Source organism: Melozone crissalis, unplaced genomic scaffold (genome assembly GCF_028551555.1).
Source record: "Melozone crissalis strain CALT ecotype California unplaced genomic scaffold, PUWL_Pcris_2 ptg000013l_1, whole genome shotgun sequence".
In the NCBI taxonomy this organism is placed as follows: Eukaryota; Metazoa; Chordata; class Aves; order Passeriformes; family Passerellidae; genus Melozone; species Melozone crissalis.
The window spans coordinates 5,448,135-5,473,655 of NW_026535791.1; the positions used below are offsets into that span (position 1 = coordinate 5,448,135).

Genomic DNA, 25,521 nt, shown 5'->3' on the forward strand with positions numbered 1-25,521 from the left:
GAGGTTTGTTACTCAGGATCCTGTTTTGCTTTGGTGGGGTTTTTTTTGGAGGGCTGGTTTTCATTATGTTTTGGGGTTTTATTTTTTTGTTTGATATTCAATACCTCTTTCCTGCAAGGAAAACTCATTATGGACACATAGAAAACTACTACCAAGACTGAAACTCTCTACACACATCTTCACATTACCTACATGGCTCCTCTTTAACCAAGAGGAAAGTAACATCCACAAAACACAAAGTTTGATACGTGCAGGAGGAAGCAGGAGAAAAGCAGCATAAATAGACTTGGCTTTTTGCTCAAAGTATAGCTGCCCTGATGTGTTATGGTTGTTAACACCTTATGCTAAATATGGTTGTTTTTAAGTGTAGTCTCTCTTGGGCTACTGCAGCCAATATGCTCTGATCCTCCTCAAGGTCAATGATCAGCCTGTCACACAACTGCAACAAAATATTGGTACTCTACATCTGAGCACATGCACAGCATCCCACTGCCTTTCTATTAAAAGAGGAATCCATGTCGTGTTTCTTTTGGCAGAATTTGACTGCAGCACTGCAAGATGGAGCAAGGCCATATTTTTGTATTTGAAGCATGTCCTGAAGCAAATAAAATCCTACCAGAGCTCAAGACCAGACTTAGTAGCCTGATCTGGAACATTAAGTAACATTTCTACAAATGTAGCAAAGAAGCAGAAAGTGTAGTTTTTTAAAACAAATTATCTGTGTTTCAAAATCCTAATCTAAGTACTTTTTTTAATGAAAGAAGCCAAAGATTCTTAACTATTTCTAAACACTATAAGCAACACTACTTCTGTAACAAAACTAGAAAGATCCAAATAAATTCTTCTGCTTATCACAAAGATATCAATTTATAAGGATCCTTTTCAGCTTCTGCCTCTGCATAATGCTCATAAAATAGTATTTGTGACAGGAGACACTGCAACTCTCATCACAAGCATAGCTGATTTTTTTATGTACAGCACTTAAATTCCACCAACTAGACCTTCAGCAAAACACATCCAAGGTCTGTTTGATTTGTCTCTCTGGGCTTAAAATACTTGCTCCAGGTTAGTTCCTTACACTTCCACATGATGCATTACTGCTTGGGTTTGTATCTGTTGAAAAGGCAAATTACAGCCACTTGAAGGAACATGCTTTTTAAAAAAACAACAAAAAAAAGCACTTGTATCGTTGTCATGCAAGCTAGATGCTGCTTCATAACTAATATTAAATAGCTCAAAGAAAAAAAAAAAATTGGTTTGTTTTACCTGTCGTATTTTAAGATTCGTCTCCCCATCGAGATTAGCTGTTTCAATATAGCACATGGCTTGTGGTTCACTGTAAGGAGTGTAAGATTTTCAATATTAAAACTCAGTACTTTTTTGTACACCACTTTTGCGCTAATACAGTCCACCACAGACTTCTTCAATGCACTGCCAAAGACAGAAAACTATACTGGCAGTGTACACCACAAAAGTTGAAGGTACATATTTAACAGACATGTCTTTGGATATGGTCATACAACAAACTACAGAGAAAGACAAGTCTAAATCAAAAATCAGTAAGAATTTAACAAGTCATTATAAACTTAGATGCTTAAAGTGGATTACTCTGAATTGCAATCCATTAAATTGCTTCCAATTTTAAGAGCTACAGATGAAAGAGCAAGTATTGAACAATATAAAAAGGGGATATGTTTGGATGAAGACAGCAATGCTCTCTGCTATTGAATTCTGTCTGTGAACTGAACACACAAAATCACTTTTGCAAGGTCCCCTTAATAAGGGAAGTACACCCAAAGTCACTGCTAAACACCTTTTTCAAGCATGAGAAAAAGGTTTGTTAGGATTGAAGGCTGTAACCTGCATCTTCCAGATGTGTTTCTGCCCTTAACAATAGGGACAAAAATCTTCCTCCTAGAACTGAACTTCCTATTAGTCAAGCTCTCACCTATATGTAACAGAGGAGCTCAGCCTAGGTGTGACAAGGAAGAGTACTTTTACTAGATCTTTTCCTGACATGCCACTCAAGATTCAAAACCTCTGTATAGCACCACCAAAACGATTTTTCTGCCCACTGTCTTCTCAGGCTGCTAAGGAATATCAGTTTCCCACCTGGACTCAAGCAAGTGCTTCTTCAGCATATCACTTCTCATACTCTTGATAAATGGCTATTTTTTTTCCAAAGTAATAAACTGTTCTAACAGCAAATGTACTCAATCAACAGAACAGTCAGGAACAAGGGCTCCTTAGGAAAACAATAATTAAGAAATGGACAGGTACATTTATAACACAGTAAGAAGCCAGATTATTCTCTCCAATAATTTTGCTTTGAAAAGAAAAAACGGTTGAGTCTATTCTTTGTCCCCTCCTACACAGTAAATTTGAATATGAACTCAAGAAAGACACTGATGAGAGTCCAGATTGATTGCAATTTTACCTCTGTCATACACCTTACCTAGGTGTATGCTAACTGAAGAGGTTAGCTCAGGAAGGAGACCTTTTGCAATACAATTCCTCTAATTTCCACAGAAATAGCATGAACTGTGGAAATGAGCAATGTGGACGTGTTTCCATGCAAAGTTGTGTTTGAATTAAAATATTTTTCCTTCGTGTTAATTCATTTTTTATGTAAAATTTGATGTCACCTTTTTGCTGAACAGGAAAAGAGAGCCAAGATAAAAACAACTGTCAATTTACCTCTGACAATCACCTCAGACACAGAAAAATCAACATATACAAGCAAAAGAATCCACCCCATTCAGAACATGCAGAGCTTTCTGGTGAACTGAGGACACTTAGTATTGACATTTAAAGGAATCATGGGAATAATACCAATTATAAAGCAGAACTGCCATAGAAATTGCTATTTATTTCAAGCAAAGTTTCTCCCAAATCAGCACGCTTTGGGTTAAATTTTCTATTTATTATGTGGTTATCAAAGACAGCAGGTTAGTAGAATACTGTAGAACAAAAAGCTGGCTCACACAATTGAGAAATAAGTCAGAAGGGGTTTTTAGTATAATACATTAGAGAAGTTCTTAAGTAAAAAATTCTTCAATGCTGAAACAAAATTATTGATGTCCAAGTTCAGCCTAACTGCATATTAAGTTGACAACCACTTATTTAAGGTTTGAGGCTTGTTTTGAGAAATACAATACTGTATACCATGGAATGGAGGTACCTCTCTCCTTCATCATGCAGTAATTCAAAAAGACTGAGCTTTAGGATAGAGCTTAGAAAAAATTGAAACCTCTCAGAAACAGTACAGACAAGAAGGATGGAGCAGAAAATACAGGAGCTTGAAAAAACCAAGTTCCCTTAAAAGCTGGATCACATAAGAGAACTGAATCCCTGAGACCAGAGGAATCTGCAGTCACCATTGAAAAGCACACACACAGGAGGGAATTATGGAGGTGTTGTAAGGTCTGGCTATTACAAGCATATTTATGAACAGGAGCTGTGCTGTTGTCTCTTGCTAACACCTCATCTGTCTAAGCAAACTGTGATTTTGATTCAGCCTCAAGTTGCTCTACAGATCCAGAACGTAGACTAGCAGTCAAGTAACACTCAAATGCTTTTAGGAACTATGAGACCTCAATAAACAAGAGGGCTGGGCAACTACCAACCATATGAAGTTTCACAAAGGCAAGTGCTGGATTCTCCACCTGGGACAGGACAACCCTGGATGCATGTACAGACTGGAGAATGGGATGAGGGAGAGTAGTCCCATGGAAAGGGACCTGAGGGTCCTGGTCAATGGCAAGTTCAACATGAGTCCACAGTGCCCTGGCAGCCAAGAGGGCAAAATGTGTCCTGGAGGGCATCAGGAATTTGTCCCATACTTGAAACAAAACCAAGAAGGACTCAACTGGTTACTGTCCCTCCCAAGCTAGAGATGGACCATACAAGAGCTGTATCCAAGAGAAGTAGTGAACAAATGAAGTTCAAAAGCTATTTTATTGTTTAATGCCAACAGAGCTCGCCTTTAGGATATACTATTTGAAAGAAAAATCTTCCTGGGGGAGCACAGGAAAATATGCTGAATACTCAGGGGAATTAACTGGAAGAAAACCTAAGCCTCCTTAATTAAGTGGAGGGATTCTCAGAAGGCCATAGAACCAGTGAATGCACGAAGCTCATGTTAAGGACCTTCAGTCTTCCAACAAACTCATCAATACAGAGTATTATGTACCTGCAATTCATAAAGTGAAGCCTTGAAGCACCTTGTTTTAGAAGAGCCTATCTACAATGATACATGAATCAAACCCTAGTAAAGCCATATTTTGTCATTGAATTTTGTTGAAATTTGATTTTAGATGTGGAATAGAATTAGTGCTATCTGATGTCTGGTTTTATTAATAGCAAATACAGAGATTCAAGTCCTCTGCACCTCAGTTCATCAGACACATCACTTCCACACCCATTCAGGATACCTGGTAGATATTATGATCATGTCTGCTGGAAGATGCTGCCCATTGGTGACCTTCACAATATCGCCTACTGCTACCTGTGGTGGCCAGGAGTACAGTAGCATGGAAGAGAAAAACAAACAGTTCGCTTGTCTGGAATGTTAGTTTGTTATTTTCTTTCACACAGTCAGAAAAGCAGCATCATGCACAGAACAGCTAGAGATAGTTTCTCTGAAAGTCAGAGTACTTTTCACTGCAAGTTTGGAAATATCAAAGCCTTCCCTTTTCTGAATGCAAAGTATAAAATTCTATAGAGAAAAAAGGTACACTCAGATAGATTAGATACACTCAATTAGAAATTGTGAACTTCTATGGCTTATATTTAATAAAAATTACTTTTTTTCTATAATTCTGCCATTATCCAAATTCAGAGGTTTTCTTTAGTCATATTTTTTCCCCTAGTAAGAATATTTAAACTTTACCTTCATCTTTAAACTTCCCCTTCATTAAGTATCAAGAGTTTTCTTCTATTCCTTACCTGGATTACTTGCCTACCCAATTATCACTATAATTTTCCCTCAATTCTCCTCAGATGCACTGCTTGTACTAATCACTAGCAAATAGTATCTCTATGAATCTTGTCCTTCCTTGACTGAGATATGCAGAGTTCTGAATTCTGGAATACTGTGTCTCCTCCTACACAGGCCTAAGACTTTCCAGCACCTTGAGTTAGTCACATATGCATGGGACTTTCATTCTCAAAAGAGTCAAGTAGCACTCTCAAAACAGTAAACCAGGTTTGCCCAATAAAGATGAAGTTGCTTAATGCCAATGCAGCACTGAGAGTCTGAAATGGGCTTAAAATACTTTCAAGATATTAATTTATAAAAATGGAAACAGATGGTATGTTTGAACAAGCAGATTCATTAGTTTTCTCAGATACCACTAAAATAATTTCCCTACCACTTTCAGCACAAAAAAAAAAAAGGAAAAAGTCAGAAGTCTGCCTTAAAGTGATCAAGGAGGATAATACAGAACTGTTATTCCTTAACCATAAATGCAAACCTGGACAACATGCAGTTACAGACACAAGTCAACTCAAGAAATGCCTAAGGGTATAAAAAACCCAGATTCCAGGCTTGACCTTAAACTTTCAATTCACTGTCCTTTCTACAAAAATAGGACTTGGAACAGCATAAACAGGAACCACATTAGCCATCTGAATCCCTGGCAATCTTGAGCTTCTACTGTAGCCTAACACTTCAGCAGGATAGCTTTTAGGTGTCTTGAGACTGATCTCATTCCTCAGAGGTTTAAAAGGGTGTACTTTTTCCTCAATTACTAGATAAGAGGGCTAATTTTATCCTTTAAAAGGCAGTAAGAGTCACAACTAGATCGATACATCCTAAGGCATTTCAGCAACTTCCAGGTCTGAGAAATAAAGCTCACCAGACCCTGGCCAAGGGCCTCATAGAACATGGGTCCCAAGTGCCTCAGGTAGCAGCAGGGCTGGTGTTTCTTACTTGAGCAAGCAGCTTACTAATTAGTCTCAAAGCCCAGGGACATTTTAGCACAGGCAGCAAAGTGAGCCTCTGTTAGACTTGCAGGGGAGGTACAGCATTGCAGTGAAAACTACTCTTCTAGGCAGACTAAAACCAAAATACTGTTTACAGTTTACCTATTAACTGCACAAGGAAAAACACAACAGTCCATTAGCATTTGACTGTAACACAGTACCAGGATTTAAAAATGTGCCAGGTGCCTTGCTCAGGGCAATTTTGACTACTGGAACAAAAAGGATCCATCCTCCCACCCCCCCCCCCCCAAGTTACAGAGAATTCTCATGTAGTATTAATTCTAAGCCTCCTAATTAATTCTGGCAAGAGTAATTCTTGAACACTTGTTTTCCCTCCCTCCCATCCTCAGGTTTTATTTACCTCTTTCCACATAATGTTCTGCCACATCCCATTTCTTAGAACTGGAAAGAAAGCTTAAAGTTAGATTACAGAAAAAATAGCCATAATTCAGACAAATTTCAAAATAACTGTATCAGCAGTAGCAAACACAATAGGAACCAACACAAAAATCAGAAATGTATTTTTCAGAAGCTGGAACTTCTTTTGTGCACAGCTGTGGGCATGTGAATCCAAGAAAGAGGAAGAATCTGCCCTTCATATTTTTATAATTTTTATCTCCTGCCAGACAACAGCTGGTGGCCTGATTTCTTCATGGCATCACTTCATACTAACATGCAGATGGGCAGCATTGTTTCTTGTTTAGGAAATTACCTTACTTAAAACAAAAGACCACTGCCCACTGTCAATCAGTATTAAGAAGGGCCTTTACTCTCTGTATGATTTACCACAGAATTTTCACTTCTCATCTTTTTCCTTGCATTTTATTAATAATGTTTTGACTCTGGCACACCCAACTTCACTACCATTACCCATGGCCCACATAAATCTGAGTCTTAACTGCCAAGCAGGCTCCAAGCCCTACTGAAAAGCAACAATCAGCTTTGGCAGACAGGGAATCCTTACTTCTGAAGTTCACATTGAAACAAGATAAAGAAAGCAAGGTACTAAAACAGACGTCAGTTTCTGTAGGGCTCAAATTCTACACTGACATCTTAACACAGTCACTAGTCATTTACCCTGTAGCATGCCTTTCCATCTAAGCACCTCCTCTAGGTGATTCTACACATACCTACGACTACTCCAGCCAAAACAGTAAGGTCAAATATGCCCAATTACTGCTGGATAACCCAGTCCAGTCCAGGTCCAAGCACAGCAAGTTCACCTTCACTGAAAGCAGCTGTAGCCAGTTTTCAAAGGTGTTTAAAAAGTGCACTGTGCAACATATCAGAGTTGAAGAGGTCAGTCCCCTACTTTTGAATATGAACAATCTTCTCAGCTCTATGCATCTCATACATGTGGCTCATTTGAAAATAATACCACACTCTCAGAAAAAAATTCTGCTGAGTACAGCCTTGACCACCCTACTGAGGATATACCACTCCACAAACAGGAATGCAAGACTTGTCAGAATAGATGAAGCAGAAGTCGTCTCTTGACTCCTGTTCTCAGGCCACACATACTGAAGCACTGAACCCTGCATTACTATTGCAGTGAATGGACTGCAATGAACTAAACTATTTAACAAAAAAAATGGGTGGGCAGCAACAGAAGTAGTGCCAGTGATGTGTCAAAAAAAGCTGAGCTTTCAACCAAACAAGTACAGTTTGGTTGAATAACAGCAGTTTAGGGGAATAACAGTTTTGGTGCACCCCTTCCATCCCTCATATACACTGCTGTTGAACTGAGCTCTGCTTAGTTCAGAACTCAGAAGCTTGAATGCAGAATCTCAAGGGGAATGTCAAATACTTGCAGCCTTGACTCAAAACTCAAACCTTCAGAGAGGAGTTGCAACACTCAGCATCTCCTGTGCCATAGTTCAGACAGCTCCCTACTCCACCAGAAAGTTTTGGAGACATTTCAGTAAACATTTTGTTGACATTGTTGTATGCTCACACACAAAGGTATTTTGCAGCATCAAGTGCTACAGACCTGATCTGGAAGGCAATTTACTTCAGAGAACAATTTCACTTGCAATGCTTACTGAAATCAATTTAGTGATTAAAATTAAATACCCAAGCAAATTACTGAAGCTATTTTCTTTTACTGAACTATTTCCTTTTAAACTCCTAATCCCACAGTCTAAAGAGAAAGCTGCCATTAGACATAAAACAGTTTAGAAATTCTGGGGTTGCAATTTCACACCTCCTACTCTGCTCAACCCAGTTTTATAGGAGTACTCCAAAGGACAGAAAAGGACATGTCTTCTCTAGAATATTTATAGTAGGATAAAATTGATGAATTATTCGTTGTCAAAAGGTACTTGGTTAAAGCAACAAAGGACAAGTACCTAAAAAGACTGTTTCAACTTAAAAAGAGTTTCAATATAAACCTTGTATCTAGGGCTTTCCAAGACCAAAACCCAGTTCTAGATCTAGGACTTAATGCTGACACTCACATCCAGTCATGCAGGGCCATTTGAAGTGAGGCTCCTGAAAGGGAAGCATCTCCCATCAGTCTTGTTCCAGAGTTTGCTAGCCCTGTGCTTGTCTAATATTTGAGTTCATCCCATGCAATATTAAATGCTCATTACTTATTCTATTATTTGAAAATGGGAGGATCAATACATCAGAAAAATTATTACTGAGCTCTCTGTATCTATGCAATACACTGCTAAGGGGCTTCACTTGGAATTATGTGGAGTCTGGTCTCTAGATTTAATGTCATCACCACAGACATCATGTGAAGCCATCCAAGACAAAAAACACTGGCTCAGAGCCTAAACACACTCCACCTCCTAATGCAAATGTTCAGTGCTCACCTGGGGCACAACTTCAATTTTAGTTTGTTCCAAAGGGAATTTAATTCCTACATCCCAAAGCCACTCTGCAAAGCAAACTGATGTTTTCTATGGTAAATTTAAAACAGGAAAAGCACTTTGAAGATACACAACTGCTCTAAAAACCTAAACAAGATAAACGCAAAGCCTACATGACTGCTGCTGCAGTAAGCAACCAGCCATTGCAGGCAGTGGAGTTCAGGACACAGCCAAGCAGACAGCAGGCATCTGCTTCTCAGTGAGCTCAAATACTCTCCACACTGAATGCATTGATTAGACACCACTCAGCGATAAGAGCAACCTAAAGCCACACAGAGAACCTAAATTTATTTCATCTTAATCCCACTCTGAACCCAAGTTATCTTTTCACTCTGGTAATACGTGTCTCAAGAATAAGCCTCTTTAGCCTTCCTCTTAAGAAGTAGGAGGATACAGTTTTAAGTATCAGACTGAAAATTTATTTAGAGTATTCAAAGGTAAAAAATAAAATCTGAACTCAAATAATTTTTGAAGTGCTAAGTTCCACTTAGCTCCATTAGAACACCTTGTGTTCTGTAAGGATGTCTCTCCACAATTACTGTGACAAATGTCCCTTGAAGTGTTTGTTGGCACACATTCTCTACCTACAAATGAATTCTAACTGCCTCTACGACCTCTGAAAGGACCATGTTTCATGTTACCCATAACAAGGCCTGTTGTGCTACAGCCACTTAATTGCCAATTGCTTATGACTAATACAGTGTTCTTGCACTCAAAATATCTTCTCAGATCTTGTAAAAACATTACCTAGGAGAACTGATAAAGCAATTTCTTTTGATGTGTATTAATAAACAATCTTAATGATCAACCCAAATTTTCAAGCACCAAACTCAGTGAAAAAAACAGGCATAATGTTTGCAGGACTATCTGAAGCATGGAGCTAGCAGGTTGCTCACTTCCCCATGCTCCTTTAAGTGTTCCTCTAGCTTTTTGACACTTCAGGTACTTGTGCTTGGGAGGAAGGGGCTCTTCTTGGAGCTCAAGTCCCTCTGTTCCCATTTCACCTGCACATTTGCACAGAGAAGGAGAAGTGGAGCTGTCCAACATGGGAACATGGAGTTGCCTCGACTACAGCACACGACAATCACAGGGTGGCCATTGACAAGTTCTTCCTATTTTCTGCACAGGTTTTCAGTTAAGGGAGAGGAAGAAAATGACAGTGATGTCTTCAGGCATACAGTGACAAGTACTGTCCATACCTCAGGGATACATGTAAGCATTCAGTGGATATCACTGTTAAATTCTCTTTTGGTGACACTTCAGGAAAGCAAAACTAAAAAATCCCCAGACTTACTATATTTAAAGGGCAGCAGCATTTCCAAAAATGACTTTAAATTCTTCTGACAGCAGCTTTTAACATTTCAGGGGGAGGTTGTTGGCTTTTTTAGTTCGGGATGTTTTGGTGTCAAAATAATCAGGATGGAGTTTGGTAAGGAAAAAAAATTGCTTGGTTTTCTTGGAGGAGCTGAGAACTATGTAACTTTGGACAACCTTGAAATTACATGAACTTATAAATTCCAGTAATCCTCCCAATGCCTCACCCTTAAGTGTCAGGCCATCAATCATCAGTCTGAAACCTTCAGCCAAGTAAAATCCTAAATTAGTGGTAAGTAACTAGCGCACAAGATAGGCATTCCTCACCACGATGACCATTAAAGCAACAGAATTGCTCAAAAGTAAGCATTCACTATTTGCATTTTAAATACTTCAAGATTGTTTAGTCTTACCTACTGTTTTCTTTTTATTCACTGCACTGTCTGCCTTATGCCTTTTCTGTAAGGAAACAACACATTTCATTACACCTCATTACACTTCATCACAAATTTGAGAACGATTAGAGCTAAAAATACAACAAACTGCAAGATGATACATTGGGTTCTTTTTGCCTTTACAGGGGTTTTTTTTCTGTTTTTTTAAAAAGTCACAGATCATCTAAATTCAAATGGTTTGTAAAAAAGTATAAAGAATATAATTATAAACTTCAAAGTGAAAGTCACCGTGTTGGAAGTCAGGCTGAAACCTTCATCAGTGGTAAAAAAACAAAGTCTCCAAAGGTGAGTTTTTTTGAAGAACAAAAGGAACAATAAGGACCACAATATTTAGATAAATATCCACGTGCATAAATTCCACATGCTGTTGTTTAGACTGATATCCAAATCAGTCAAGTACTCATCAGTACTTTGCAAAGCAGAAAGACCTTGTTCTGATGTAAAGTATACAAGCAAGTTAGAGCAGATTTTCCCCAAAACAGTCTTCTCTGTTCTTAAGCTGCTTGCCTCCCCCCAACTCCCATTTTCAAGACCATCTGAAAAGGTCACATATTTGTCAGGATTCTACACTGTCTTTCTAATAAAAGCATTAATAAGCTAGCTTGAAGACGGAGAAACAAATGTCCTAATTTCTGTTTTCTTGTTCACCAACTATAATGAAAATACTTATTGATTTCAGTGTATTTTCAGTATTTATTAAAAAAATTCAAGTCAAGCACTTTGAAAGTCAAAACAATATTTTGCTGCTGTTGAGCAATGACTCAAGAGACTTCAGAGATGCATGGCTTTGTGGCATTTTATAGCTTTTGAGACACTTGGTTTTTAGCACAGCCTTCCCCATCATACTCATCCCCATACTCATCAATCATACTCACATAGTCTTCTATGATTTCTTTGATGCCAGCAACTGTTAAAATAAATAGCAATGGCACCAAGGTGGTATATCTTCCTGTTGGAGAGACATCTGGAATTTGCTGTGAACAGAGGGAAAAGAGACCCTATATAAGAGACCCCTTTTGTATTTGTATTTAAAATTAATTTCTGATACATTTAGAATTTTATGCAAAGCTCTCAGAAGAAGAACACAAAGCTCTCTGATTTACTGTGTGATCTGTGCCTCACAGATATACCATTTCAGTGGGCAAACTAGCCTACAGTCAAGTAGGTCTGAAGAAACAGTAACAGAGTTGCAAGATACTGGTTTGGTACATGCCTTTCATTGTATTTCTCCTCTCTTTACAAGAAAATTATACTGTTTTACATGGAAGCAGTGATAATCTGAACTAACTAAGCAGAAGTTCCACAAAAAAGTCATACGTTCTTTTCTCACAATGGTCAATAGCTCCGTGTTTTATGACACCATTTATTTTTACTTACTAAGAATAAAAGAGGTTTGACTTTACCAACTACATGGAAAGAAGTCTCCAAGCTGTCTTCCAATTTCAATTAGCAACTACATATCCCATTAATATTACTATTAAAGTAAATTTAAGAATAACTTTGCAGTTAAGCATAACAACAGAAATAACTTTTACTACATTACCATTTCATTTTATAAACAAGGGGAAGTAATAAAACAATACCTGCAGTAAGGCAATGAAGAGGAAGAATGCATTTGCAGCTTTTCTTATCTGCTCATACAGGAATCGAGGTAGAAATGTCACCACGCTGTACTTGGCTGTGCTGCAGGGTAGAAGATTTTCATCTTAGTACTTCATCAGAATATCAGGTGGGGATCATGACCAAAAAAGCCCAAAAGCCAGTGCTAGAAAGCAGTTCAAAGATAACAAAGTAAAGACATATTTAGAATATGGAGGAAGTAGTTGCTTTGGTTATGATAAGGAGCTGTACCAAACAAAAAAGGTATCACACAGACCCAGAAGGCTTGTCAGGCCCACTTCTATCACTGGTACCTTTGTTATTAGATGAACTATCAGACAATTTAACACCATCCAAACTTCATCACTGTGAACAGACAAGCTTTCATTTCAGTTCCAAGCGCTTACCTCTCAATTTAAATGTTGGGGGAGGCAGAGATGAATGAGAGAAATTAGAAATTTTGCAAGGTATTTTTAAAATGTCTCATTTCCTACCTCAGAATAACTTACACTCAGCTATGAATAATACTCCAGAACAATATACACTTATTCAGATTAATGGCTCTTAGCATTTTTCCTATTATATATATACATCTAAATACTGTAACTAACATATATATGTAACTGAATTATAACTACTTTTCTTCCTCCTTAAAACAAAAACATATTGGACTAGCAAGCCTTAATCACCTATGTAATTTCTTGTCATCTTCACATCAAATCTATAATGGGCATGAGTAACACTGCAGGAAAAAAGTGTCAAAGTTGACACAATAATTTAACCATTAGAACCTTCACCTTCTGAACTACTGGCCATCAGCATGAGTTGGAGTTTTGACAATTGAGCACCTGCAGCTCAGTATGCCTTGCAAAGGCACAACAAGCAAAACCAGACATTTTGAGACATCATTTTGTTTGGGTGCTGTGGTTTTGGTTTCATTTTCAGTGGTTTTTTTGTTTGTGCTTTGTTCCAGTTTGGGTTGTTTTGCTTTGGTTTTTTAATAAGTCTTGTATTTCCAAGGAACTGAGAACACTAAGATACTTGGCTCTCAAGAAAAAAGAAAAATTGTTTCCCAATTCCTGTTTTACTGATGTTTCCTAGCAGTGCCAAGACCACCTCTCCATTAAGTCTATTTTCCAGCTTATTCCTTTAACCACCTTCGTTTCCTTCTTATCTGCCCAGTCCAAAACTCCAAGCCATCTAACCAGACACTGCTGCATCTTTCAAAATCAAACAGTAACTGGAAATAACAAGGCACATCCTGTTTTAAAAAGCTCTATTTTGAACACTAAAGGAAAATTAGTGGGGCAATAAAAAAAAAAAAAAAACAATTAAAAAAATTAAGATGAATCTTGTCTTAGGAACTTGCCTTGTTTCCTCTTCAACTAACTACAAATCCATTTCTATTGCTACTACCAGAATTAAGTATTTAAATACTCAACATAATATTTTACAGAAATTTCAAATGGTTGTATTTAATCATGGCTCATATCTACCAAGCCAAATGAGTGAAATCATATATCCAGGTTTAAAGCAAGTCTTGTCTTTATATAAATAAAGTTACTTCCTTCAAATGCTGTTAAATCCTTCCAGCTCTAAGTATTTCTTTTGTTTTAAGCCACATTTGCTTGGTCTCATGTGTAATAACCTTCCTTTAATACAGAACATAATTAAACACACATCTCAGAATTATGCTGTGACTTAAAATGATGGGTTAATCAAGTTCACAGTTCAGACCCAGAAGCAATATCTCCAAGCAGCACTAATTAGACATCAAGCAACAGCAGATTTTATATGAGAACAGTATTCCTCTAGGTATCACATTGCTATGATTATAAGAACACAAGAATTTGACTGCAACCAAGCTGAAACATTTATTAACACCATTCTACCACCTACCAACTTCACAGCTAGCTGGCTCAAACATGATTCTTACTCTAACAATTATGTTAATGCCAACACAATAAGGCTCTTTTGAGAGAGGTTTGTACATAGTAAGTCACTCCATGTATTCTGTCGCTTAAGTAACTTGACAGATGCCCACAGAAAATGGGTACAGCTCTAATTAGAAGCAGGCACAGTCAGCTGTTACCATACAGGTCAGAACAGCAACCACTAGTATGAATAAAGAGCAGATACATGTTATTATTCCAAAAGAAAACTTCTTACAGAAACCCAACTAGCAGTCTAAGCTGGGCAGGAGCATGCAACTGACTTAGCTCTGAAGAGCAGTTCTTTAAATGATAAACACAATGCTTATTTTTAAATAACAAAAACCTCTTGTGCTCCTTCACAACATATAGATATGTTACAACTTCAGGATAACCAAAGCTCAGGAAAGTTAAAATCTATAGATGAACAGGTAGAAACTTCAGTCATCTCACTCATAGCACAGTTTTGGTCACTAAAAATAGAAAACTGGCAGGTTAGCTCTCTGACCAGCCCCAGTCAGAGCCATGTTAACTCAGAGAATACAAGGCCTGCAGCTCACAGAACAGGTTGAGGCAGGGAGAGGAGGGAAGCGCAAGGGGAAAAACAAACAACATACTGGTTTCTCCTAAAGCAACAGCTGTTACCTATGCAAATCTCGCTTAACTACACAAGTTCAAATGTTGAACAGGTGTGCAAACATTAGAAGAGATGTCTCCTACACACCTGCAAGTTAATTCACATAAGTGATGTTTCAAGTTACACCACTGTGCAAGACAGGAGGAACAATACCAAACCCTGCTAGACAAGTGAATTTGGACACACCTGACTACAGCTGGCTCTGGCCCCACTGTTCCTAAGGCAGTGCAGAGATTTTTTTCAAATCAATTGCTGTATAATTTGCAAAATATTAGTGTCATTCACATACTTTAACTCATTACCATATTACTCAAGTACCAAGGATTACCTAGTAATTTCTATAACAGTCAACTCAAAAGTAGCAAACGGTGCACTGAGAAACTCAGTAGCAGTTCAGTACAGTTCCCCTATTTATTCATATGTAACTTTTGCACAACCACTCCCATTGTTGCCTTTTCCCCTGTTTCCCAAAAACATTTCATAAAGTCAGGTTTTACTTTACTGACTAATGGTTGAAGAGGCAAAGGCTGTCAGTAATACAGGCAGAGCAGTTACTCTCTTGAAACATGTGTATGCTGGCAATATGCAGCTGAACACAGTCTGCACTGTTCCAGTCAGCCATCTAAAGCACTTCCACCCTTCCTTTAAAACGGCAACTCTGAGATGAACTTGCCCTTCAGGATAATCAGGATTAAAAAAACAGAACCTCCTTGAGATACATGGGGTCCCATTTCCAGGGGTCACAAGTACAACAAACTATCCTTTCCTAGACAGCATTCACACATACCTACTCATGCCACAGTTCACATACTTGAAATACTCTCCAAGAGCTGAAGAATGAGTATCACTTGATGTCAGTGCTTTTAACACACATCAATTTGCAGGAACAATTACTAAGAAAGCCAGGCACAGACACCTGAACCACAGCAACAGGGCTGGGTAATTAAAGTGAACGTTACAGACTTGAACCCTTCTCTCACCAACAGGCTTTGTGTCCATCAACACGTACAAAAGGTCAGACACCCAGTAAAAGAGAAGGAAAAGAAAAACCCCAGAAAACCCAAGCTGATGAGCTTGATTGTAGAGCTCAAACAGTGTCTTTAGTGGGATGGTGTTTGCATGCTGAGGTCCTGCCAGGCACACGACACTTAATAGCAAAACTGACATCAGCATCTCAGGTTCTGCTAAAGCTCTCATGTACAGAGGTACCATGACAAGCCAGCTCCAGGCAGTCATCACTGCAGAAGGAGGCACAGCAGCAAGCTCTACATATTTCAAGAGACACTAACAAAACAAACAACATTCAGCTATTACACTGAGTACAGAGAGCGCACATTTATAGGTACATCTCATCAACAAGGTGCTGCCATGTAGAATACTGAGGAGGTTGTTCTAAACCCAAGTGTCACGAACAAGGTTTTCAGCAGTTGTGTGCATATGACAGTGAAAGGTCATCTACCTCCCTTGCACATAGGGAAGATGGTGTATTTTCCTCAAACTTGCTAGAGAGACAAAAATCAACTGTTTACAAGTTCCCAAAAAATATATCATGAGGGCTTATAAGAAGAAATTACTCATATGCCTATGAAATGATTATTGGTTGACTGAAAATTAGGTCCTAGATAGCCTGGTTTTATAATAATAGGGAGCCTGAACAAATGCAGGCCCCAATTCAATTGAAGGGCCTTGCCCTGTCAGATGAATCCTTGAGACTACAGTTCTTACAGAGGAAGGTCCAGCCAGAAAGGGTTTCACTGCTCTGTTTATGGCTGTACACTTCTAGCAGCCAAGAAAAGCACATGTGGTGCTTAAATACCTGAGACAGTCCCTGAGCTCGGGGCATAACAGAGGAGCATGAAAGAAGTAGGACTTGCTCTTACAGAGCAAAAAGTGCAACAACTTGAATATTGCAAGACATTATTGCTTAAAGCTTGCCAGACCAAGACAAAAAAAAAAGTCAAGAATTACCACACTATATCTGTCACTCAGGTCTGGAACAACCACTGTCCACAGTCCAAGTGCCTATTTTGTTTCCATCTTTCCCTGCACTCTGCTACAGTTCCTCCATAATACCAAAGGTATTTTATATATACAAATTCATTTATTGTCAAAAGAGGAAATGGGTGTAAGGTACATTCTTGTGCTTAGCCACTGAAACATCAAACCCTGAAAGATTTCCCAAAAAAGCCACAGTGAAGCTGTAGAAGATGCATCTGTTCTCTGAAATTATCCACACAGACAATGAAATTGATTGAGAGTATTCAAATGTATTAGAATTAATCAATTTCAACTTTGACTGAAAACAATTCTAGCAGCTTCCAGCTGAAGAAGACTTATCAGTGGGATAGTAGTCATCTCAAGCACCTCACCACTTCCCCATATTCCTTATTTCTTTATTTATAGTATGGGCTCCCACCAGAAGTAACTAAAGGCATCACTGTTTGGAAAACACCACCTCCCCTTGTTTGTTACAGGTGGAGCTGATCACATCTCAGAATCCCTGAGCCCTCTTTCCTCAAATCATATGATTTAGAGGAAAATTATTGTTTCATATAAGTTTAAAAGAGACAGGACATACAAACACAGCCCACTAACTTCCCTGCAGGTCAAGTACCATTAGAACTTGCTTTATGGGGGCCACCATGATTTGGGTTTGCTGCAATAAGAAAACAAAACTCCTCAGAAAAACAGTTCATTCAAGTTAAAGTAAAGGTCTCGTAAGGGAAAGAAAAAAAAGCAGACAGCTGTCAGCTAGACAACCAGCCACTCATGTTGAGAAGTGTTTTACACAAGGGAAAAAATCTAAATTAGCACAGACATTTCAGATCATTCTTGCATCATTACTGTCTAGTCATGCACATCCTGAGTGGTGCATCCTACATCAACACCCAGTAAAAAGGTAGGGGGCTAAGTGCAATATTCAGTGGTTACCAGTGCCTGAGCAGGCAAGTAGTGTTATCTACCTTGTGTGCAAGGTGATCAGGCTGACAAACCCAGCCTGGGTGAGCTACCTGCACTTCCTCCAAAGCTGCATCAGCAACAAGCTCATCTTCAAGGGCTTCAATTCAGCTCCTACCCTTACACAGGCAGACCACTACTAAGACAAAAGGACATGAAAATGCACTATCAACTCCTGTCCACTGAAGCACAACAATCCCATTACTTTCTACTTCATTAGGATCCCCTCCTAACCATGTAAGGATTTTTTGAGAACTTCTAACCTAAAGTACCTTATTCCAAACTGCCCCACTTATCAGCAGTCCTATTGTCATACATAAGTACTAAAAGACTGCAACAACTAATGTAATTGGTGTTAATTACCAAATCAAATACTATTTCCACTAGCAAAGTCTCCTACAGTAGCTCAGTCTTAACACAGAGTAGGCACTGCCACAACTGCTTACACTCAGTTTAACCTGAAAACCGGACCACGTGTCACATTTAATAGAAGCAAGTGCACTTCTGCTTCAAAATCCAGTACCCTGGAGGCTTTTCCTAAAGCATGCAAACAGAAAAGGCCTTTCCATGAGCTCTCTACTCATTAAATCCCTACAAAAAGGGGAACAGATTCCTGGCTGTTTTTCAGTAACAAATACCTTAAACAAAGACTGTTTAGAAACAGTACTAGCTCTGAAGGCATGATGTTGTTTCAGCATGAGTGGAGGACATCACTACAGTAATATATACTTGCTTTGCAGTAACCCTGCTGGCAAGTACAACTCAATAAAAACAGCTGACCAGCACAGTTAACCTCAAAATTCTACTGTCTAATAAAATAAGTTTAGTACCACATTTAGTTATTGTGCAAAGACAGAATAGCCTCCACTTAAATGCACAGCACTGATATGAAGATGACTGGGGGGGAAATCAAACAAGTCACATTAGCTAGTTAGCTGTCTAAAAGACATTGTGCTAGCTTCAGTTTTAAAGCAAATTTTTGACTCTAAATGTCACCACAACTAAAGAAGTGTTTATTTTAGTGACAAGCAGGGGGCTGGCAGAAGAAATTAATATTTAGTCTTGAGAAAAATATAATTATCTTCACAACCCACAGAAACTATGTGGAATGCAGTTATTACACATCTTAAACTCTACTTAGGTCCACTTAAGATAATTTATTCTCTTCTACCTTTTTCTACAGACCACTAGCAGTCAGGGAGATCTAAAAAGAGAAAAACAGGACCCAATTTAATTCACCTTCTGTGCTGCTACTGCTGATGTATGAAATTCATTGTGCCACAAACCACCACAACAATTTCAGGATACCAGAGCTCAGCATGCAGCAGGTGAAAGGCACTAGAACTTCCCCATCTGTATTTTTTTTCATCCAGGCATTTCATCTGGGCAAAATTCAAAAAATTAACTGTCCAGTGGTTCTTGCCCTGGGAATAGCCCAAGACCAAAGATGCAGCAGCTTCAAATACACTGGTATAATCTCTATACACAACACCAGGCATACAATAACAGGTGCTTTTAGCGAATTTTAATGGCTAAAAGAATAATTCTATAGCTGTACCCAAGCAATTCTATAGCTGTACCCAAGCCTTTTTCATCATGGCAGATTGCAGTATCATCAACAGCTGCTCTACAGGAAACAAGTTTTTGTTTATTTAAAAACGTATGCTTCACTTAAAAACACTATCTACCTAAAACTAAAAAGAGTTAGAGGATTAGTTTAACACATGATTAGACTTGTACCATTCAGATTATAATAATACATGCCCTCTTTGAAGAATTTCAAAATGCTGTTCTGCAGTCAGGCAAGCAATCTGTTCACATGACAACAAAAGAGTATTGCAAATCTAACACAAACACAATAAAACAAATGGCCAGTGCCTGAACTCTACTAAGAATAAACTGAAACAGAAAATGAGGCATTTTTACCTAAGAACATGGTAAAACATTTTGGTGCAAGATGAATGCCGGGTTATACACTAAGTGCAGAGAAATCCACCTGCACACAGCAGACTACAATCCACATTTGCACAGATCATAGAGAACACTACTCAGGTTTCAAGGGTCAATACTAATTGGTTAGTGATACTAGCAACTCTTGTTTCACCAGTGAGAACCTGCCCACACATTTAAAAAGCATGAACACCTCTAAATCACAACCGACTTCTACAGTACCTACACACAAGCCAATAAAGCAATGCACTTGGCTTAATTTAATGTGACACACACGAACTAAAAGGAAGATTAAAGATTGTGTTTACAGTTTTGTCACCAGCAATCATCATGCAAACGCTGATAGGACAGTCTGGGACCACAGATAAACAGTCGTCTGTTTAATGCAGGACCTATCATTCCACTAGAGACCTTGTTACAGTCTTCAGGGCTAAATTCCCCATGCAAAGTGCTTCTGCCTTATGAGAGCAGAAATTGATTCTTGCCTGCCTACTTGAGTTTTAAGACCCTGTACAATTTAAAATAAACACTGAAGACTTTTTGTTCATTATCTATCAGAACTTAATTTTTGCCTGTATGGAAAAATATGGAAAACACACTGAACTATATTCTGGATATTATAATGCAACCTTTCAGACCTCTTTAAGAGATCAATCCACCAAAGTCTGCTTTGATAAGAAAACTGAAGAAGACTTCTGGATTCAAGATCCATTTAAAAAACTACAATTTGAATTTTGTCCTTCCTGATTGCTGCACTGTCCAACCTACCAATCAAGCCACAAACTGAGACTGCACATGGGGTCCTGATTCAGATGCAAGTCAGATTTGCACCAAGATGCACTACCAGGCCTGGAATACAAGAATATTACCTAGAGCAACATTTACAAAGCAACTCTACCATCTTCAAAAATTTGGAGACCATTTCTAATGTCCTTGAAGTTATCTCAGTACACTTGTTCCTCCAGGACTAATAAACCAGAAGTCCAACTCTTTTCCATCAACATTAACACATGCAACAAGTGAGGGGCTCAAATCACTCTACTGGTGATTTTTACTAAATGCACTAGAAAAAATTCCTATTACAGTACTATTACACATTCATGAGACATCCAGGAACTGTAATTCCAAGAAAACAAAACGTATAGAACATTCTAACTTCGAGTACACTATCCAGTCTTCACTGAGGATACATTTGGAAAATTTTTCATGCCATTATTTTGGTCATCTCAGAAGTATTAACACAGCATTCAAGCCCCTAGCACCATACTCCACCTGTATTCCTTTGGTCTTACAAGGCAATAGGGAAGCTTATTCCCCATCTTGTTGTGGGCTGACCTTGGCTGGACACTTCGTACTCCCTGATCTGTTCTATCATTTCTCTTCTCAGCAGGACAAGAGACAGAAAATACCATGGAAAAAAATCATGGGTTAAGATAAAGGCAGTTTAATAAAGCAAAGGTCATGTAGAGAAGCAAAGGTCGATAAAAAACTTACTCCCTACTTCCCACTGGCAGACATGTCCAGCCACTTCCCAGAAAGCAGGGCTTCAGTACACAGCATGTTGCTCCAGAGCACAAATGTCACAGTAAGTGGCACAAAGCTCTGTAGAGAGACTGGAAATTTCCTCAACATACATGTTTCGTTTCTTACTGGACTTGAAATGTTCTGGTTAAACAGACAAGTGTTTAAGTTTTGTATGCTGGATATGTCAAAACAGGCACGGGTTGGTTTTCACAAAAACAAACATTTAATGCTGCAGTACAGCTGTGTTGGACAAAGCAATAGAATTTTTACATTTTTTTCAAAGCTTCTAAAATGCTTCAGCTTTTAAAATGTTTCACCTGAAAATGGAACATAGTTTACCTTTTTATTAAAAAAGCCTAAAATGTAAAACAAACAAAGTTTTTCAAACAATGAAGACAGGTAGAAGAAGTGTTTCTACAGATGAATCACTGCTGCTACAGTATAATAAACAACAGTGACAGCCATATTTATGCACATGTCAAGGGCCAAGCTAAATCTAGCCATTAACACACAGTACTATGTTTTGAAATAGTTTGCTACAAAGTTCCAAGAACACAAAAGTTGGCCATTGGAGAAACCTTCTCCCAGTCTGAATTATGCCAGACAGCCTGGGGAAAGAAGAAACGTTTCTTCTTTCTACATTCTCACACTCCAAGACTTCTGGAAGTGCTAGTGCCATCTTGCCATCCACTTAACTTGTGCAATAGCACTACATACTACTTAGAAGTGGGATCAAGATAATTACCCCTTTTTTATTAACTTATCCAAAATCAGTCTGTCTTTATGCTCCCACAAACATTGGAATTCAATTTAACAGTGCTTCTCTACCCACAGAAAGTCAAGCAGCTCGAGATGTTTAGAACATCTTACACAAAAAGCCATACCACTAACCTACCCTCCTCCATGCTCTGCACTTCCATTTCTTGCTGTATTTTAGTTTTGAGCATGCTTTCCACACTATCCTTAATTTAGAAAACTTCCTATGAACATTCACAAATTCCCACTTTTATTCAGAGAATCTTTAATGACTACCAAAAATATGACAGTCTGAACTCACACAAATTAAAACAAGCCGGTTTATCATTTTCAGTTAGTTTTCCACAAGCCCTTACATGCAGGTGTTCATATGCTTACCCAGCACCTTGCTCAGTGGTACACTGATGCTTCCTAGGAGACAAAACATCTGCAAATCCATCAGTACAGAGAAATCTAGTGCTGAATGAATTTCTGAAGCTGAATACAGTTAAGTAAGAAAGTCCAAAGGCAACAGAGAACTTCAGTTCCTCAAGAGAAACTCCAATACACTTAAGTAACTGAGTCCTCCTTACTCAGGCATTACAAGCTCAGGTCACCTTTGCCTCAGTCCCACCACGATGAGGGACAAAAATTAATCCAGAGGATGGAAAGAGTACAGGCAATGTCTATCACCCTTTAAAAGTCAAGAGATCAAAGCTTTCTTACTAAGCAGCAGTAAATCATTATAAAGTCAACTTAATTTCCAAGTGACACTAAGGAGCTAAGGTTCCTAATCAGGTAATGAAAGTATCTCTACTGTAATTTGCTATTACACTACCTGCACTTTGTCCAATCCTTCATACTTCTTATGACTCAAAATTTACCTGTCACAAGGCAAAGATGTGAAAAGGTATTGAGAAACTTGTACAGCTATATACAAGGGGATGGCTTCCAGACAGCAAATTGGACACAGCTGCTCTTTAGTAATAGCACTATCAGGAACAAGTTCTAGGTAGCAGAGCAACACACTACTTTTCTATAATATTTAGCCAGATCAGAACAGGATCCCTCCTGGAAAACCTAAACTACAGATTCTCCCAACCCTCTACTCCGTGCTTTTCCTTCTTAAAGCATGGAAAGCACAAATAGTCTATGCCCAGGAAACTGTTAAACTCATCCCTCAATTAGTCAAGGAAAAATAAAGCAAGAAAACCTTCACTGTTGCTACCCACATAGAATAAGGAAGATACTAAGAAAATGTGTCATTGTAACTGCTCCTAAAGCATTTCCTAGACAAATATGTAACAAGTTAAAGTTGAGGAGAAAACCACCTTTAAATAAGTTGCTGAGGTGCCCAGAACATCAGCATCCTTCCAGAATATATTCTTAGAACTGCCCTTGATAATACACACAATAAAACAGAAAATGTAAATCATCACTTCATCAGGATATAAAACTCCTCTCTTTTCATAAAGGTACTCATTGTGTAAACTGTTCTTTGAACAATAACCCAAACATCTGCATTAACAAACAGAAGCCTGCTACACAATGCTCCTCCTTAGTCATGACAGGAGCCATCTGTTCATCCAGCTAACCCCAGGCAAGCACCATCACAACTTGCTCACGTTATGCATCCTTGTACTCCATGTTTCAGTCCATGCTATTTGTGTTTCCAAACTGCAACGACACTGGTGGCATTAATCATACCACCACAAGTATTAACACACATCCCTACTTTAAAACAGTTTAAAAAATTACCTCTGGTCTTCAATTAAAAGGCACAAGTGGACCATAGCCTTTTATGCATAGGGATGCCAGCATGTAGTTTCTGTAGTCATTCTTGTCCTGCAGGATGCACTTTCTCTGTCCTTCCTTCCTATTCCATACATTTTTAATATACTTAGCCTAGCTGCTCTTTCAACCAAATGCTACTTTTTAAGGGGACACTTCATGGAGTTTACTGGATTCTACTCAAAACTCCCATTAAATTTTCACGAGTTAACCCTTGCATCCAGAAATACTCGAGTAGGTCCCGTTATTCCAAAATTCGGCGACCTACTGAAGTGAATACCTTTTCCTGCATCTTGCCCACGCAGCTCTACCACCTCCCTGCTCTCACTACTGCCGAGGTTAGCAGCTCATCACTTGCTGCTGCTGGATTCGCCCGTGCACGGGCCAGACCCTGGTACCCAGCACAGACAACAAAACCAGCCGTCTCGGCGGACGCACGTTTTATTGTGTTGAAACCTGGCGTGGGCAGGGCCGAGGGGAAAGGGAGAGGGAGCCGAGCCCTCCCAGCCCACGGCTGCGGGGTGTGCGGCTGCCGCCTGCAAAGAGAGAAGCGGGGACTGCTCCGTACCTGACCCAGTTGTCGCGGAACTTGCTCTGCTGGGGCTGGTTCAAGTAAATGGTGCGGGCTGGTGCCTCGTCCAGATCCGCCGCGGACGTGGCTCCGGACATCTCATCATCCGCCTTCTTGTAGCCCGAGGTGGAACAGACAGGTCCTGCAAGGAGAGCGCGGCGGGAGGCGGTCAGCGAGGGGCCGCGCCCAGCGGAGCCGGGCCGGCAGCTCCGGGGCCGCGCCGCGGGGAAGGGCCGCGGTGGGCGGCGGCTGCGAGCGCGCCCTGCCCGCTGTTTACCTCGGCGGCGGCTGTAAATAATGCGGGTCCGGGGAGGGGGCGGCGGGGCGGCCGCAGCCAGCTGGCGGCGGGGACAGCGCGGGGCCCGCGCCCCCCGCCCGCGGGGATGGGCCGGGCCCCGCCCCGGGAGCGCCGCCCCCGCTCCCGCCGGGAAGCGCCGGGCGGCCCCCCCGCGCCCCGTGTCCGCCGCCTCCAGCCTCCCCGGCTCCGTGCGAGGGAGGCAGGCAGCCAGGCAGGCAGCATCCTCCGCACCGCCGCGGCTCCGCGGCCCCTCGGCTCCTCGGCGCTGCCCGCCCGCTCGCAGCGCGTCCCGAGCACCGAGCCGCGCTCAGGGAGCGGCGCGCAGCTCCGCCAGAGCCCTCACAGACCCGCACGGGCAGACCGAGCTGCCTTCCCCCGACCCGGGCACCGAACGGGGCTGCGGCCGAGCATCTGGGCAGGCCGTCCCTAAAGCTAAGGCTCGGACTGAATTGATAAAATAAAAATACTGTCTTGCTTTACACCTGCAACTTCAAAGCTTTGACTTTCAGCGGCAGAAGCATAAGGTAATTTTCATTTCCCACTGGGTCTGGAGTGAATTGAGTTCCATAAGCGTTGTTTACTTTTACATTAAAAGAATCCAAAAACACAAGGGAAAGGAGCTAGATATTCCCTCTGTCAAGCCTCAAAACATTACCGAAGTTGTGGAGACAGATCTATTGCTTTCCCCTTCCCTCCTGAGCCATGGAGATATCTTATATATTTACAGCTCAACTAAATGGAAGTAAGAATTTATGAGTTTATTAAATAAACCATGGACTTACAAGCTAGCACAGGTAGCTCTAGACAAGTGTATGACAACTTGTTTCATAAAAATCTAGTACAGGTGTTAGCATTATTTGAGAACTTCATTCAAAGGTTAACAGAAGCAATAAACTG

The 25,521-nt window shown here is 39.8% G+C and overlaps 1 protein-coding gene across 1 annotated transcript in view; it reads right to left on the bottom strand.

Annotated features, from left to right (window-relative positions):
• The window catches only part of ATP8A2 (ATPase phospholipid transporting 8A2), a 308,974-nt gene that overhangs the window by 248,290 nt on the left and 35,163 nt on the right, over window positions 1–25,521 (bottom strand). The window contains exons 2-8 of the mRNA XM_054271506.1: window positions 24,324–24,468; window positions 12,214–12,313; window positions 11,506–11,604; window positions 10,589–10,634; window positions 6,347–6,387; window positions 4,434–4,507; window positions 1,267–1,336 (exon numbers count right to left, since the gene is read on the bottom strand). Coding sequence (XP_054127481.1) covers window positions 1,267–1,336; window positions 4,434–4,507; window positions 6,347–6,387; window positions 10,589–10,634; window positions 11,506–11,604; window positions 12,214–12,313; window positions 24,324–24,468 — 575 coding nt within the window. The remainder of the gene's footprint in view (window positions 1–1,266; window positions 1,337–4,433; window positions 4,508–6,346; window positions 6,388–10,588; window positions 10,635–11,505; window positions 11,605–12,213; window positions 12,314–24,323; window positions 24,469–25,521) is intronic.